The 17,056-nt window shown below is 43.1% G+C and overlaps 3 protein-coding genes across 5 annotated transcripts; 2 read left to right on the top strand and 1 right to left on the bottom strand.

The window, feature by feature from the left end:
* Positions 121–5,469, top strand: LOC8063821 (disease resistance protein RPM1). 2 transcript variants are annotated; one of them, XR_002448531.1, is made up of 4 exons: positions 121–710; positions 829–3,641; positions 4,186–4,662; positions 4,776–5,469. XR_002448531.1 is itself a non-coding variant. In XM_002438898.2 (3 exons), exons 2-3 carry the CDS (start codon positions 887–889, stop codon positions 4,260–4,262), a joined length of 2,832 nt encoding a protein of 943 aa, XP_002438943.2. In that variant the 5' UTR covers positions 121–710; positions 829–886; the 3' UTR covers positions 4,263–5,469. The 2 variants fall into 2 exon arrangements, 1 of the variants encoding a protein (XP_002438943.2); XM_002438898.2 differs by having other exon boundaries at positions 4,186–5,469.
* On the bottom strand, positions 6,628–10,015 carry LOC8063820 (reticulon-like protein B17). Its single transcript, XM_002437481.2, has 8 exons — positions 9,243–10,015; positions 8,918–9,068; positions 8,747–8,821; positions 8,520–8,661; positions 8,357–8,426; positions 8,209–8,274; positions 7,993–8,115; positions 6,628–7,008 (listed from the first exon to the last, which is right to left on the bottom strand). The coding sequence occupies exons 1-8, from the start codon at positions 9,829–9,831 to the stop codon at positions 6,893–6,895; spliced, it is 1,332 nt and encodes a 443-aa protein (XP_002437526.1). The 5' UTR covers positions 9,832–10,015; the 3' UTR covers positions 6,628–6,892.
* LOC110430972 (disease resistance protein RPM1-like) lies at positions 12,270–16,880 on the top strand. Of its 2 annotated transcripts, none has more exons than XM_021449294.1 (3): positions 12,270–12,577; positions 13,702–15,598; positions 15,697–15,849. In XM_021449294.1, exons 2-3 carry the CDS (start codon positions 13,735–13,737, stop codon positions 15,711–15,713), a joined length of 1,881 nt encoding a protein of 626 aa, XP_021304969.1. In that variant the 5' UTR covers positions 12,270–12,577; positions 13,702–13,734; the 3' UTR covers positions 15,714–15,849. The 2 variants fall into 2 exon arrangements, with proteins under 2 accessions (XP_021304969.1, XP_021304967.1); XM_021449292.1 differs by adding an exon at positions 16,718–16,880 and having other exon boundaries at positions 12,288–12,577; positions 13,702–16,486.

The following is a 17,056-nucleotide window of genomic DNA, read 5'->3' as shown; positions in this document are numbered from 1 at the left end:
TCTTTGTTTTTTTGCCTGAACTTCTCTCATGTGATACAGGCTTCTTGTGTTTTGTTGCCTGAACTTCTCTTAAGGCCTGGCCGGCCGGGTGCAGAACCCCCCCTTCACCCACCCCACTACCCCAAGTGTGTAGCACCTATCGACGTGCATGATTTGCTTTATCAATAGTATGGAAAAAGAAACATGTGATTTATATCAGCAAAGTGTGTAGCACCACCCATGGACGTGCATGTATTTGGCCTTCTTGCCTATTGCCTTGGTCTCATTTTCGACGGCTTCTCCTCCCTTGGCTCTCTGCTGAGTGCTGACGAGGTAAGCAGTAAGCACGCACGCTTTCTTTCCTCGTTCCTCTAACCATCCCCCCTCGTTCCCCCAACCACCCCCCGAGCTATTCTCCCGATGCTAATGCTACCAAGTACCAACCATGGAGGCAGATAGATAGATTATCCCTTTCCTCTCTAGCGCTTGTAGGAGCATCAGGAGCTTATGCCTTCTTGCACGCTGCCGTCTGTCAAGTGAGCAATTCGTCGAACACCTTATGGGCATCGGTCAACGCCAAATCTGGGGCAGTTGATCCATGACCGTCCCTGTCGTTGTTCTCACGATGAATTCGGTTGTTGGTCTCAGCGATTGAACCCCGTTCTTTTCCTTGCACACTGAAACCCGAAATCGCTTCTTGCTAATCGGACAGCGCGGCGGCTGTTTTTCTGGTTAGTTACCATCTAACAGCCACTCCATGTTATCTTATCTCATCTTACTTCCGTTTCGAGCAAAAAGCCATGTGATGTTTCATCTAATCTTCTGTTTACGAATTTCAAACTGTTGCAGGGCTGTTAATTGATCTTGCTTAGAAATAATACCATACAGCAGTAAGGAGAAGTCAAATATGGCAGATGCGCTGTTTGTTGTTCTCAGAAAAGTTGCCCTTTCCCTGGGAGAAGGCGCACTGGTGAAGATTGGCACGGATGTGGTTGAGGCAGCGCCGATCTTGACAGATTTTGAGCATGGCATGAGACAGATCGAGGGTGAGCTCTTGATCCTGCAGGCCTTTATTGGGCAGGTCCGAATGCAGAAAGCCGGTGACAAGGCATTTCACGCATGGTTGGACCAGGTTAGAGATGTCTCCCATGAGGTGGAAGATATCGTTGACGAGTATGCTTACCTTACTGCGCAAGACGTGGATACAAGCAGCTTCTTCAAGAGAAAGTTCCATCAGGTGAAGAACTTTGCGGCATGGCAGAAGTTACCAGTCCGGATCAGTCAAGTGGAAGCTCGGATTCAGAGGCTATCTGAAATGAGGAATCGTTATGGGATTTCTGTAGGTGAGCAAGACAGGAGTAGCAAGTTGCAGCAATCCAATCAACTCTCTGTGTCAGATTCTGCTTACTTAACTGATGACTCTGAAATAGTAGGGCATGCCGAGGAAATTGGGAGACTGACACAATGGTTACTTGAGGAGAAACAAGACCGAACTCTAATAGCCATCTTCGGTATGGGAGGTCTAGGTAAAACTACCGTTGCAAGCAGTGTCTACAAGAACCAAAAGATCAGGAGAGATTTTGATTGTCATGCGTGGGTTACTGTATCTCAGACTTACCAAGTTGAAGAGCTTCTGAGAGAAATCATGAATCAGTTAACAGAGCAGAGATCAAGTTTGGCAAGTGGCTTCATGACCATGAATCGCATGAAATTAGTTGAGATAATACAGAGCTATTTGCGTGACAAAAAATATTTCATTGTCTTAGATGATGTATGGGAGAAAGATGCTTGGTCATTTCTGAACTATGCATTTGTCAAAAACAACTGCGGAAGTAAAGTGCTGATAACAACCCGGAGAAAAGATGTGTCTTCTTTGGCAGTTCACAATCGTGTAATTGAACTTAAAACTCTTAACTATGCTGAATCATGGGAACTATTCTGCAAAAAGGCGTTTTTTGCATTGGAGGGCAACATATGTCCTAAGAATCTCACATCTTTGGCAAAGAAAATTGCTGATAAGTGTCAAGGATTGCCATTGGCTATTATAGCCATCGGAAGTATCCTATCATACCATGCATTAGATGAATGGGAGTGGGCATTTTTCTACAACCAACTTAATTGGCAGTTAGCTAACAATTCAGAGCTAAGCTGGATCTCTACTGTCTTGAATCTGAGCTTGGATGATCTCCCAAGTCATCTGAGGAGCTGCTTTCTATACTGCAGCCTATTTCCTGAAGATCACTGGATTAAAAGAAAACAGATAGCCAAGTTATGGATTGCGGAAGGTTTTGTGGAAGAGAGAGGGGATGGGACAACAATGGAGGAAGTTGCTGAGCATTACCTTGCAGAGCTAACTCACCGTTCTCTTCTTCAGGTCATAGAAAGGAATGCAAATGGAAGGCCAAGAACATTTGTTATGCATGATCTTGTGCGGGAAGTAACCTCAATAACTGCTGAAAAGGAAAAGTTTGCGGTTATACACGGCCATGTTGGTGCAACCCAACTTTCCCATAATGCCCGCCGCTTGTGCATCCAAAACAGTGCACATTCCCAAAACTATTTAGGAAATTCACATCTCCGGTCATTCATTTTGTTTGACAGTCTAGTACCATCTTCCTGGATATATGATGTCTCATCACATTTCAGACTGCTGAGGGTCTTAAGCTTAAGATTTACCAATATTGAACAAGTGCCATGCATGGTCACAGAATTGTATAACTTGCGTTATCTGGATATTTCGTACACAAAAGTCAAGCAGATACCTGCATCATTCAGAAAACTCGTGCACCTTCAAGTTTTAGATCTCAGATTCAGCTATGTGGAGGAGTTGCCATTGGAAATAACTATGCTAACTAATTTACGTCATTTACATGCTGTTGTAGTTCGTGATTTTCAAGAAAGATCACTGAATTGCTTCAGTGCTACAAAAATTCCTGGCAATATTTGTGGTCTAAAGAATCTTCAATCTTTACATACGGTTTCAGCTAATAATGATCTGGTTTCACAGCTAGGAAAGTTGACCCTTATGAGAAGCTTGACTATAATGAGTGTGCGGCAAAGCTACATTGCAGAGCTATGGAACTCCCTGACAAAAATGCCTAACCTGAGTGTCCTGATTATTTTTGCGTCTGATATGGATGAGATTCTTGACTTGAGAATGCTGAGGCCCTTACCTAACCTTAAGTTCTTCTGGCTGGCAGGAAAGATGATGGGAGGCATGCTCCCATTGATATTCAATAAGTTTGAAAAGCTAACACGGTTAAAATTGGACTGGTCTGGTCTGAATAAGGACCCTATAAGCTCCTTCTCTTACATGTTAACTCTAGTTGATCTGTGGCTGTTCGGGGCATATTATGGGGAACATTTATCTTTTTGTGCAGGATGGTTCCCCAATCTCAAAACTCTTCATATTGCTGATATGGAACATCTGACTCAAATTAAGATAGAGGATGGAACAATGATGGGTCTACATCATCTGGAACTTGTTGGTTTAAGGAATATGAGGGTAGTACCTAAGGGTATCAAGTATATTAGAACACTCCGTCAGATGTTTCTGACTGATATGCCAAAGGAGTTGGTTGAAAGCCTGCGAGGAAGTGATAGTCACATTGTTCAGCATGTTCCTAACATCCATATTTTTGACTCCACTGATTCTGAAGCAGGTAATCTCCACATTCTTAACCAATTAATAATTTAAAAACAAATACAGACTATGAATCATCAATTTAAAATCTAAGCAAGAACTAGTATTAAAAAAAGCAACTATTTGCAAAGCTTATTAATGAATTAGATCCAAACAATTTATCCCATCTCTTCCCTTATCTACCAATAGGTATTTGCAATGTTCATCCTTATTTTTCCTATTCAAACTCTTACCGTGTACAGTATGGTTTTCTAAAGGAGTCCATACATGAAGTGTACTAATTTATTGTTAGAGGATGAAGTTAACATAGTTAGTACTTTTTTGGGTATGCCACGTCCCTTCCAGTTTGTAGTTCAAATTATGTTTGCGTGTATTGAATGAATTTTTACAGATGGAATATACCTTGTGGATTATTATTTTTTCTTATGGATCTGTTCTCATCTTTAGATTTTTTTAGTGTTTTTCAGAATTGTAAATACAAGTTTTCTGATATTGCAATCTGCACTCATATTTAGATTTATAATTTGTACAGAACTGTGACTACTACTTTGTTGATATTTCAGTAAATAACTTCATATTTTGGCCTTATCTTGCCAAGAAGTATGGCTCTGGTGCAACTAAGTATGACCCAAGAAAATGAGGATCATATGGAACCTGGAAGATTACCGGGAGGTTTCAGCAGTAAATATGCCTTTGATTTATAGAACCACCACTTGAGCAGCGAGCAAATCATCAAATGTACTTGTTCATCTTGGTGCAAAACTCTAGATGAGTGTCTTTTGAGTATACACTACTCATGGATTTTGGCCCTCCTACTGAATGGTTTCCTACTGCCAATAATGAATTATTCGAGCAGAATCCACCACCCAGACATGGAGAACGAAACATGTGGAAGCAAAAAGATTGTACATTGACTTATAAATGGGCATCAGCTTGGTTGCCTGGACAAAAGCTTGTAGAACCAAAGAGGAAGGTCTCAGCATTTTAAATTGATTTGAGATAACAGAATAAGGCTCTTCTTCTGAAATCTGCGGAACAAGGTAGACAATCTAACTTGGTCGGTCTTCTATAATTCTTCTGTGCCTCCACATTTTAAAAGGCCAGTGGGATCTTTTTGGTGGAGAGATGTAATGAGCTTATCTGTGGATTTCAGAGGACTTGTTTCTTGTAGTTTCGGTGACGGTACATCAGTGAGTTTCTGGGAAGATATTTGGGATATGGGGCTGCTCAAGTTGGAATTTCCTCAGCTCTTTTCATTTGCCAAGGATACAAAAAATTCAGTGGCCACATTCTTATCAAGGGACATTGAAAATAATTTCCTCCTGCCATTATCAACTGAAGCATCTATGCAGTTAACTGAGCTAGCTGGGAGGATCCTAAATATCCATGGCATTAGTCATGGTACAGATGGCTGGACATATCAGTGGGGTTCCACTTTTAGTTGCAAGCAAGCTTATTCAGCTATACAGGGTATCATGACGAAGCAAGTTCAATTTACCTGGCTTTGGAAAAACAGTTGCAGGGGCAAGCATAAATTCTTTTTTTTTTTTGGCTCCTCCTGGAGAGTATCAATACAAGGAACCTGCTGAAGAGAAAGCATTTCACTTTGCCATCTTATAACTGTGTTGTTTGTCAAGGTAATGTGGAAGAAACGGTGGAGCATTTATTCTTTGGATGTCCGTACAGGAGTGCTGTTGGCCTTTGATGAATGTAAAGTGGCCTCAGAATGTGTCACTTTTGGATCGTTTTGGCTCTAGCTAAACCTGTTTTGGATCTCTGATTTTTCTAGAGCTCGTCATTGTGGCTGCCTGGTGCATTTGGACCATGAGAAACAGTATTATTTTTTATGGCAAGTCTTCTTTTCTTGGGCGTTGGAAGATTAGTCTTTGTGAGGAGCTCTCTCTTTGCATTCTCCTTGTAGATCCACTAATTGTTTAGTTTCGAAAACTTTTTAGTTTTCGGTACTGTAGCACTTTCGTTTTTATTTGACAAAAAATGTCCAATCATGGAGTAACCAGGACTTAAAAGATTCATCTCGCGATTTACAGATAAACTGTGCAATTAGTTTTTATTTTCGTCTATATTTAGTGCTCCATGCATGTGCTGCAAGATTCTATGTGACGGGGAATCTTGAAAAGTTTTTGATTTTTGGGGTGAACTAAACAAGGCCTAAGAAATCTCTTCTTAGGGACTGGCTTTTCTGTTTTTAGTTTGTTGTATAGTTCTTTGTAGGCCTTGTTTAGTTCATCCCGAAAAGTAAAAACTTTTCAAGATTTTCCGTCACATCAAATCTTGGAGCATATGCATGAAGCATTAGATATAAACAAAAATAAAAACTAATTGCACAGTTTGCCTGTAAATCACGAGATGAATCTTTTGAGTCTAGTTAGTCTATGATTGGATAATATTTGTCAAATAAAAACGAAAATGCTACGGTTCCGAAATCCGAATTTTTTTCAGAACTAAACAAGGCTGTAGTTTTGTACAGACTTGTATCTATAAAATGAGTTCAGTAGGAGTTTTCCCCTCCTGGTTTTCTAAAAAAAAGCGTTTGAATTCTCTAATTATAAAATTCATTTTTTTTCAATTTTTCAAACAACCTCATATGGAGACACACTCTATACGAAATTTGTAGTGTTTAAAGAGGTCTAAAACTTTCTGGTTGGATTTTTCTTTTTGATTTGAGATTATATAGTAGCCCAAATATTCAATAAAAGATGGCATAACTAAAAAAACAAAGACCTGTGGAACCCGCATGCCACTGTAAACTATTTCAGGCCTTGCTTAGATGCATATGATCCACATCAATCCACATGTGTTGAAGTAGATTGGAATGGAAATTAGTTTAAGTTCCACTTCAATCCTCTTAAACACATTTACATTGAGGTGAATACATATAGATCCAAACAAGGCCTTACGTGAGTGTATTTCTTGGGTTTTTAAAGCCAAGGTGGGTAGGTTTTCTAGCATTCAAGTTTGAGGTGTTTTTAAAATTCAGCCACAAGTTCATAGGGATATGCAAAATTTATAATGCACACGACTAGCTCTTTTACATTTTATTTACCAGCATACAATGGGCCCCTCTCCACGAGTGCTTATAAAGTCGGAACAACGAAAGATCCCTCAATGCAGCTTGCAGAAAATACATCTTAGCTAGTACGACCACTAGACGTGGAACTAACTGAATATTATTGCACAGAAATAGCAGCAGCACTGCTGGCTGCACTCTGGGAACCCTACATCATTTGGGACCGCATAATCCTGAAAACTTTACTCATCCATCTCCATTGTCTGCCCTTGCTCATCTCGGCTACTTCCAACTTCTGTCATTATGTTCGCCTTGTGGTACTTCTGATTGTAGCGCAGTATTACAAGTGAAACAAAGGCTGGACACAAAAGATATACGTCCATGTTAATTTATCATTAAGAGAACTAGGGGTGCAAACGAGTGATGATTAGGTGCACCTCTAAACCTCTTTAGTTCAAATATTTATACTACTTCTCCAAAAAAAATTAAGAAGTAGTACAAATATTTGAACTAAAAGAGGTTTGATTTGAACTAAAATATTTATACTACTTCTCCTAAAGGTTACCCTTTTACACCCCTAAAGAGAACAAACTAAGCATACATTAAATTGCTGGGCATATTACAAATGATTATTTTTCCTTGAGTGCAGGAAAACAGAATGGCAACAACTAAAAAAATAAACCATACATCATTTAGGAATCACAAAGAATTGAAATAGATTTTAGTTGCACATGTTGTCAAGTTCAATAGTGTTTCCATAATAAACAGTGCTACATCATTAACATTTCAATCGCGCAATTCTGAAATGACACACTGACAATAAAAAAAATGGCAGACTGCTGAATTTGACATCACAGTGCATATGTTGAGCAAACTGTTCTAGTGAAGTGGCAAGGGCCTACTGTCATCAGTCTTTATTTTTTTTATCACAATTGATTTGCGAGTCTGGTTCCTACATACCGAAATGACACTTTCTTCCCTATTTCCACTTCGAACCACAGTGGACTGTTGTAATGTTGTATACATATTGACGCAGCTGGTCTAAATAGACCATCAACATTAATCATCATAACTAAAGGGTAGCTCAAATGCCTTTTGAAACAGGCAAATTATCACAATTTCAAGCATCAACATTTTTATACCCACACATTTGCCTTACGAAGTTGCAAACTTTAATATTTTGCATGATTTACACGGTATAAATCAATAATTGCACAGTTGAATATTGTATCACCTAACAACATGTGAATAATAAAGGATATGTTTCTTGGAAACTGCATCGGTTGATAACATTAACAGAAGAAATTATGTCAACCGTGCCAGCCATATTAGTTAGAGATACCTGCCATGACGCGTGTCTTCACACTAAACATGTTCCAGCACATTGTGACTACCATAGCTGCAACAAGTTTTTTGCGTGGGCAAGACTTCCATGCTTCTAGAGCCTGATCTCTCAAAATCTCAACTGAGGTAACAGAACAAAGAGTATTCAGTCTTATGCTGAGAAGGATTGCTAGAAAGAACAAATAATGTGTCACTAGTGGTAAGTGAATCACACCTCTTCTATGAATTTGACTTGAATAACAGCTATATAGCTTTGGGACTGTAAAACTGGTGAAAAATCCTGCAGTTTGCAGCAAACAAAACATTATATTACAACAGTCATGCCAAGACTTGCTGCTTGTACCTTGCGCATTCGATTATACCTGCAGCTACAAGCCTCCACACTGTAACAAGGCCCCCATATTTAGCACCGAACAAAAGTACAGGCAGTACCTGAAATTCCAGCAAACACAGGCTCCTAAAATTATTAAGGAAAGCAATGTCTCTTGCAGTACTGCCAGATCATGAACCAAATTTGAGGCTTACTTTGAGAGTCATTGAGGGTTCACCAGAGAAGATCACTTGTGCCATGGATATCATGGAATTTGCAATCGGAAGCACAGCTTGAGAAGCACGAAGCACGTCTTCTTCAGTCAACTGGAAGCTTCTCTTATTCTCCACCTGCGGCCTGCCCAATTGCAAACTCATATTACCTCTGGTTCAATCGTCCATTATGGACCCAAAAAAAAAACCCAAATATGATCAAATGATACCTCTGAGGAACAGAATTCTTGAAGAAAGCCAAGCCTAAGATCATAACGCCGAGGTGACAGAGAGCTGAGATTGGGCTGCAAATCATGACCCAAAGCCAAGTACCAGATTAGAACGAAGAAACATATGTAAATCAGTAATTTTCAAGTAAATGAATATCGAAATTCGCATGCCTGAAGGTGACGTCTCTTGAAAATGAGCATGAGAAGAACATAGATCCAGATCCGAACCAGAGTGCCGATTTAGCCACGTTCCTCCACATCACCAACTCAACGATCCTTTCCCAGAAACCTTCCAACTCAGATCGTTCCACGAAGTCAGTTCCTATGTGTCAAAAGAGGAACAATCATGGTGAAACGCTTAGCAAAATTGAAGCAGACATCCTACTATAAGGCTACAATAACCATCAACAGCAGGAGAACATTTAGTAAGAACAATAGACATGACAGCAGGACCATCCTGTATGCAAATAGAAGAGGCCGAGAGACCATTGCTCACCGCAGGTAGCAACAGGACAAGCCGGGACCAAAGCCATGGTTGTATCGTCGTCGTTCAGCACCGCCGCTGCCTTGTCCGCGGCCGCTGCAGCTTTGGGCGCAGCCCTTGTGGACTTCCTCCTGCGGGCCTTCCTGGCGGCGTCCTCCTCCGCCGCCTCGACGTCCTTCTCCAGCCTCCGCCTCGCCCGTCGTGCGTTCCTCGGGGACGCCAGAGCGGGCGCCACGCACTGCTCCGCGGCCCCGCGCCGCCTCCGCCTTGGCGGCGTGGGCGTCCCCACCACCGCAACAATCTCCAGGCTCTCGTCCACGCTCGTCCCGGCGGCCCCACGGGTCCTCGACCGGTGGCGGCGAGAGCTCGGGGGTGGCGGGGACAGCAGCAGCAGGTCGTGCAGAGAGTGCCCGGCGGACACCTGAACCGACGGCGCCGGCGAGGGGGTCCTCAGCCCCGGCCCCGCGGTTGATTGCTTCGGCTTCGGCGGCGGCGTTGCTACCTCATCAGATGGAGCTAGGCAGTGGAGGTACGGCGGAGTAGGGAGATTTCCAGCGGCAGCCGGCGCCGGGGAGGATGGTTCCGCGGCCATGGCCTCCATTTGTTCGACGATTTGCCTCGCTTGGGACAGGCGCGGCGAGTGCGGCGGCCGGCGGGAGGAAGCTTGCGCGGAGCCGGTAGCAGCGCGCGGCGGTGGAGGCGGCCGCCTACGGGGACAGGCGCGGCGAGTGCGGCGGGCAGCGGGAGGAAGCTTTGGGTTGTTTCGGATCGGCCCTTCGGGGTCCTCTCGGGGGACTTTCCTTTGTTTTGTACTATCGGAAAGCGAGTTGGGGCCCACGTGTCAGTGGTGCCGTGCGAAATACAGCCGTTGGAGGAGGATGCGGCAGGGGTTTTCGATTTCCTCCTGGTGAGGCTTCGGCTACAAGCCTGGGCTACGTGGCTGACTGGCTTGTTGCGGGCCATGCGGAGATGAAAGTGGGGTCGGCGTGCAGTGGGTTACAATTTGAATTCGATTGGTGGGGCTATCAAGGATTCACAAGACTCGGTGAATTGATAAGATGGAAAGGGGAGGGCTAAACTGCAAAGCGACCTTCTTCGACCTTCGACCATCGGGGGCGGAGCTACGTTGAAGATTGTGGGTGTCGAGGCACCCATCAAAATTTGAAAAATCATTATTAAAAACAAATTTTCACCATGGTTATAGATTCAATTTTTACGACTATAAGAGAAAGGCACCCCTCTCTAATTTGCTCTAGCTTCGCCCTGTCGGCCATGGCTGGTTGTGCACGCGCGAAAGGGAGGTGATGCTCCGGCTGGACAGGGATGGGATCGGCTCTGGCAGCCAGCGGTGCTTGGCCGCGTTGGGCCCATGTCTGGAGGTGGTCCGGCGTCCAGCGCCTCAACGTTGAGGGAGCTCTTGGCACGCTCGTCCTCGCCGTCCTAGGCCTCAGCGACGCGAAGCTCGGTGCTGCGCACCGGGATGAGGCGACGATTGCCGTCACCTCCCCCTCCGGCTCCATCCGCTCCTCCCCCAATGCAAGCCTTCATCCCCGCGCGCACCATTGGAGCTGCAGCTCACACTATGGACTGCATCTCAGGACACTGCAGCACCTTGCCAACCTCCGCCTCTTCTCCCACTGCCCCAGCTACCTCCACCTCCACTGCCTCTGCCACCATCACCAAGTCCTTCTACAACGAGGTGCTCATCATCACCATGACTCCATGCTCCGCCACCCGCACCTAGCTCGTCCGCCTCCGAGGCTTCTGCGCTGACCCACACGCACTCTTCCTCGTCTACGACTTCGTCCCCAACGGCACGCTCTCGTTGTTTCGCACCACCTCCACCGCCGTCTCATTCCAGCTCACGTCTCACGAAGAAGGGCTCGGGCACATGGACGTGGGCAGGGAGCGGCGAGACGTGACGTTGGCGGACTAGGTGGTGGCCAAGGTCTAGGTCGGTGAGCTCAGGGAGGTCGTCGACACACCGGTGCTTGGTGAGGGCGCCGCCATGATGGCGAGTGTTGAGGTAGTGGCAGAGCTGGTGTTTCGGTGTGTGGCATCGAACAAGGACATCTAGCCCTCACGTTGCTGATTTTCTCGCGGAGGAAGGTGTCGGGGCACCGACAGTTTGGCCCCACCAAACGGAGGCAAAGAAGCTACAAGATACGATTGTGACAGAAGGGTATTTTGGACATTGTCATCGATGGGTCCACATGTCAGGCCTGTCAAACTTTGGAAATCTAACGGAAGGTGGCAGAATGGCTTGAGAGACCAACATAGCACAGGAGGTGAATAAGCATTATTTTAGGTACAGGTGTTCATAGTGCATGGTATGATTACAGAATAAAAACATGAGACTTATAGTATGTACAAGCTGCTAAAAGTAAGGGGTCAGTACCGTCAGATGAGTCGTCATCGAGGAAGATGCCACGCGCAACCGGGAGAGGCTCGGACGTGGTGGATACGACGTCCGCGGGAGGAAAGGCATCAGGATCGGGAAGGAGAATCGTTCGGAAGTAGAAGCAACAACTAGGTTTTTATTTTGTTTTCTAGATTTAGACAAGTCGGAGAAGCCAGAGGAAAGATGAGAGGAAAGGTCACGGGAAGTAGAAGAAGCCACTTTCGGCGAAATCCGCTTCATCCAATTGGGCCCACATGATGGAAGATCATACGTCGGAGACAATTTAGGGTAAGGTGGCGGTGGTTTCTAGCCGAGAAGCTCGCTAGGTTTGTAGGGTTAAAAATTGTGTTTGTTGAAACCTATAAGTGGAAACATTGAGTTGGAATTTGTCGTTTCTAGTTTTCTAGTTACTATTTGTCACTTGGCTTATCAGTTATGACTATCACAAAGAAAATACGCTGCTTGGTGCTAGGTATTGAACAATTAACAAAGACCAAAAGGTTAGTTCAATTCAGTTCCTAATTTGTTTGATTGGTGCACTTTATAGACCCGGTTCAACTCTTGCTTTTTTTTTTCTTTCTGGTCCATCTGGATGCCGTTTGGATAGGGATGTTAGTGGGCATCTAAATGAAAAAAAAAACTTCTGTTCTTTTCTGCTTCGATCAAATCCAGACCCTAGCGAACCAGACTACTTATTTTGACGTGTTGAATCGACACAGCAATCCACATTGACCGACGACGACGTTTGTGGTCTGGGGCAGTTGAGTATCCCCAAGAGAGATGGGCATTTTTGTCATCTTGCTCTGGGGAAGGGAAGACATTTACGGCTTCTTGAAATGAAAAATCTGCCACAGACTTTGGTTGTCTCGTGGAGTCAGGACGCCCAGTACCTCAGCGGCTCAACCAGCGACGAGTCATCGACTCCTCCGTCTTGCTCGCGGCGAAGGTAGGCGGATCGACCTTCTTCACTTCTTGCATCAGGCTTCGATTAAATCATCACGAGTTCACGACATGGAGACAGTATTAGACAGTTAGAGTATTTCTTGCGCTTGCTGTTATCCTATTCCTATCCCTACTGCTGCCGATCCGTAGCAGGACGGTGCTTTTTAATTTCTTGCACGCTGCTGTCACTTGCGATTCATCAAACACCTTAAGTCAAAATCCAAATCGTGCGTAGGGTAGCTGATCCATGGCTATCTTCCCATGGATACCGGGTTCTGGGAACCAAATCCCGTTCCATTACTATTACTATTTGGGGAATTTCCCATTCTGCGCAAATATCAAAATCTGTGCTCATATATTCTTGATTCCTTGGTTGGCATCGCCAACTCAATTTCTTTCTTTCTTTCTTCCCCTTATTGTTTTTACAGCCTTTTCTTATTAATCAGACAGCGCAACTCTTTCCTTGTAATATAGTTTATCTCACAACCGTTTGATCCTATTTGATGTTAATCCCAAATTATAAGACGTTTAACTTTTTAACCCAAGTTTAACCACTCGTCTTATTCAAAAAATTTATGCAAACATAGTCAAATTTAAGTCATTTTTGAAGAACTTTTATTAATAAACCAAGTCTCGACAAAAGAAGTGATATTTTGCACAAAATTTTTGAACAAGACAAGTGGTCAAACTTGGTGTCAAAAAAAGTCAGACGTCTTATAATTTGGGATAGATTGAGTACATCTTTAGTAAATTGGGAAATCCATGCCATGTATGTCCAATGCTCCAATCGAATCTATGTATTTACTTCAAATTACTACAGGCCTGCCTGCCAATCTTGTTCAGAAACATGGCAGATATCTTGTTGTCCTCAGGAAAGTTGCTCATTCACTGGGGATGAAACCTTGTACTCTTAATGAGGTCCCTGGTTGGTCTTAAGTGTTAACATATAGCCCTGTTCATAGCCTTATTCTTGAAATCTCTGCTTGTTGACCTGATCATAGCACAACTGTTTTCTTAAGTCTCAGCTATTTGATGTTCCTTTTATTTGGAACAAATCCATATGATGCTTTGGATAATCTGCCATTCATTAATTTCATATTATGACAGCTGCACTTGAATCTTGTTCAGGTATATATTTATATTATCACAAGGAATTCAGACATGGCAGATGCCCTATTTGTAGTTCTTAGGAAACTTGCTGATTCCCTAGGAGAACGGGCACTAGAGAGGATTGGCACAGAGCTGGTTCAAGCAGCACCAGTTTCGACAGATTATGAGCATAGCATGAAGCAAATCGAGGCCGAGCTATTGATTCTGCAGGCTTTTATTGCTCAGGCTGGGGCAAAGGTCGGTGATAAGGCATTCGATGCCTGGCTGGACCAAGTGAGAGATGTTGCCCATGAGGTAGAAGATACCATTGATGAGTATGCTTACCTTGCGGTTCAAGCCGTGGATACTGGCAGCTTCTTTAAGAGGAAGTTCCGTCAGATAAAAAAGTTTGCAGCATGGCAGAAGTTTCATAGCCAGATCAGTCAAGTAGAAGCTCGAATTCAGAGGCTAGGCGAAATTAGGAATCGATATGGCATCTTGGCAGGTGAAATAGACAGGAGTAACAAATTGAGGAAACCCAATCAGCTCTTTATGTCAGATTCTTCTTACTTAACTGATAGCTCTGAAATAGTGGGGTATGTTGATGAAATTGGAAGATTGACACAATGGTTACTTGAGGACAAACAAGAGCGAACTCTCATTGCCATCTTTGGTATGGGAGGTCTAGGAAAAACTACTATTGCAAGCAGTGTGTACAAGAATCAGAATATCACAAGAACTTTCAACTGTCACGCATGGGTTACTGTATCTCAGACTTATCAAGTTGAAGAACTACTAAGAGAAATCATAAATCAGCTAATTGATCAGAGAGCAAGCATGGCAAGTGGTTTCATGACCATGAACCACATGAGGCTAGTTGAGGTAATACAAAGCTATTTGCTAGACAAAAAATATTTAATTGTCTTGGATGATGTATGGGATAAAGATGCATGGTTATTTCTAAACCATGCGTTTGTCAGAAACAACTGTGGAAGCAAAGTGCTGATAACTACTCGGAGAAAGGATGTATCTTGTTTGGCAGTAGATCACTATAGGATTGAACTTAAAACTCTTCAATATGCTGAATCCTGGGAGCTTTTCTGTAAAAAGGCATTTGTTGCATTAAAAGATAGCCAATGTCCTGAAAACCTTAGGTTTTTTGCAGAGAAAATTGTTGCCAGGTGTCAGGGATTGCCACTGGCTATTGTAACCATTGGAAGTACTCTATCATATCGTGAATTCGAGGAGCAGGGGTGGGAATCTTTCTACAGCCAACTTAGCTGGCAATTAGCTAACAATCCAGAACTGAATTGGATTTCTAATGTTCTGAATATGAGCTTGAATGATCTCCCATGTTATCTGAGGAGCTGCTTCCTGTACTGCAGTCTCTATCCTGAAGATTACAAAATTAGAAGAAACGTGATTTCCAAGCTTTGGATTGCAGAAGGTTTTGTGGAAGATAGAGACGATGGAACAACAATGGAGGAGGTTGCCAATTATTACCTTGTGGAGCTCACTCAGCGTTGTCTTCTTCGAGTCACAGAAAGTAATGCATGTGGAAGGCCTAGAACATTTGTTATGCATGATCTTGTGCGAGAAGCAACCTCTGTTATTGCTAAAAGGGAGAAGTTTGGTATTGCATATGGCGATGCTAGTACAACCCAAGTTCCCCATGAAGTCCGCCACTTATGCATACAAAGAGGTGCCCAGACCTTGAATTTTATAGCTAGTTCACGGCTCCGCTCATTTATTTTGTTTGACACTGAAGTACCATGCTCTTGGATAGATGATATTTTATCACGTTTCAGACTACTGAGGGTCCTATGTCTAAGATTTGCAAATATTGAACAAGTGCCTGGCGTGGTCACCGAATTGTATAACTTGCGCTATATTGATTTTTCATACACAAAAGTGAAGATAATACCAGCATCATTTGGTAAACTTGTTAACCTACAAGTTTTGGATCTCAGATTCACATACGTGGAGGAGTTGCCACTGGAAATAACTATGTTAACTAATTTACGATATTTACAGGTGTTCGTAGTGCATGATCTTCTACAAAGATCATTGGATTGCTTTAGTGCTACAAAAATTCCTGGTAACATTTGCCTTCTGAAGAATCTGCAAGCTTTACATACTGTTTCAGCCAGTAAAGATTTAGTTTCACAACTGGGTAACTTGATGCTGTTGAGAAGTTTGGCTATAATGAAAGTGCGTCAAAGCTACATTGCAGAGTTATGGAGCTCCCTGACGAAGATGCCTAACTTTAGCAGGTTGCTTATTTTCGCAATTGATATGGATGAGATTCTTGACTTGAAAATGCTCAAGCCCTTACCCAATCTGAAGTTTCTCTGGCTTGCTGGAAAGTTGGATGCAGGTGTTCTTCCATCAATGTTTTCCAAGTTTGAGAAATTAGCATGGTTAAAGGTGGACTGGTCTGGTCTTAAGAAGGATCCTATTATCTCCTTTTCTAACATGTTAAACCTAGTTGATTTGAGGCTCTATGGGGCATATGATGGGGAACAACTGACCTTTTGTGCAGGGTGGTTCCCTAAGCTTATTCGTCTGGAATTAGGTGACATGGAACATCTGGATTGGATTGAGATAGAGGACGGGACAATGATAGGTCTACATGATCTAGAACTTGTTGGTCTAGGGAATGTAATGGCAGTACCTGCGGGCATCCAGTACCTTAGGACACTCCACCAAATGTTTCTGACAGATATGTCGAAGGGATTCATACAAAGACTCCAAGGAAGTGACAATTACATTGTCCAACATATACCTAACATTCATATTTTTTACTCCTCTGATTCTCAAGCAGGTAATTTTCATGTTCTTTGCCAGTTACTTGATGAAACAAGTAGTTTAGTGGCCATAAGATATTGTCATAAACTTAGGCTAGGAAAGATCAAATTTAAACAGGTAACCAAGAAGTAGTATCTATAAAAGTAACTGTCTGAAAAGCTTATTGATGAGCCAGATCAAAACATTCTGTTAATATGCCTTCTATCATTTATACAGCAAAGTAAAACTGTTCAGTTTGATATTGCAGTAAATAACCTCCATCTTGTGCCATGGCTTGTGAAGAAGTACGGTCCTGGTGCAGCCAAGCATGCCCCCACATACTGGGACTCATCTGGCACATGACACTTGATTGTAAGCTTACTGTGGGAAATATGTAATTTCTTTGAGGAACAATTATTTCTAGAGTGAAATATGCACTTCGTCATCATTGTGTGCGCTGGCGCATGTGGTGCGCCTCGTGTACTGGTTTCAATATATCCTGCCTACTGCAATGATTTGCTCTTGTCGAGAAAGATAGGTTTAAATAGCTGCTTAAAGTTCCTCAAAAAAAAAAAATACTGCTTAAATAAGCAGCCAATACTCGAGG

The sequence above is a fragment of the Sorghum bicolor genome, chromosome 10, assembly GCF_000003195.3.
Source record: "Sorghum bicolor cultivar BTx623 chromosome 10, Sorghum_bicolor_NCBIv3, whole genome shotgun sequence".
Taxonomy (NCBI): domain Eukaryota; kingdom Viridiplantae; phylum Streptophyta; class Magnoliopsida; order Poales; family Poaceae; genus Sorghum; species Sorghum bicolor.
Note: the sequence above shows the minus strand (reverse complement) of the source record. Positions and strands in the feature narration are given on the sequence as shown.

Excerpts from the sequence above, each read along its gene's own strand:
- LOC8063821 (XM_002438898.2), top strand. The coding sequence starts at position 887 with ATGGCAGATGCGCTGTTTGTTGTTCTCAGAAAAGTTGCCCTTTCCCTG. Across the intron at positions 3,642-4,185 it reads CTCCACTGATTCTGAAGCAG|TAAATAACTTCATATTTTGG; the intron begins GTAATCTCCACA and ends TTGATATTTCAG.
- LOC8063820 (XM_002437481.2), bottom strand. The coding sequence starts at position 9,831 with ATGGAGGCCATGGCCGCGGAACCATCCTCCCCGGCGCCGGCTGCCGCT. Across the intron at positions 9,069-9,242 it reads TTGTCCTGTTGCTACCTGCG|GAACTGACTTCGTGGAACGA; the intron begins GTGAGCAATGGT and ends TTTGACACATAG. Across the intron at positions 8,116-8,208 it reads AAGTCAAATTCATAGAAGAG|TTGAGATTTTGAGAGATCAG; the intron begins GTGTGATTCACT and ends CTGTTACCTCAG.
- LOC110430972 (XM_021449292.1), top strand. The coding sequence starts at position 13,735 with ATGGCAGATGCCCTATTTGTAGTTCTTAGGAAACTTGCTGATTCCCTA. Across the intron at positions 16,487-16,717 it reads CTCCTCTGATTCTCAAGCAG|TAAATAACCTCCATCTTGTG; the intron begins GTAATTTTCATG and ends TTGATATTGCAG.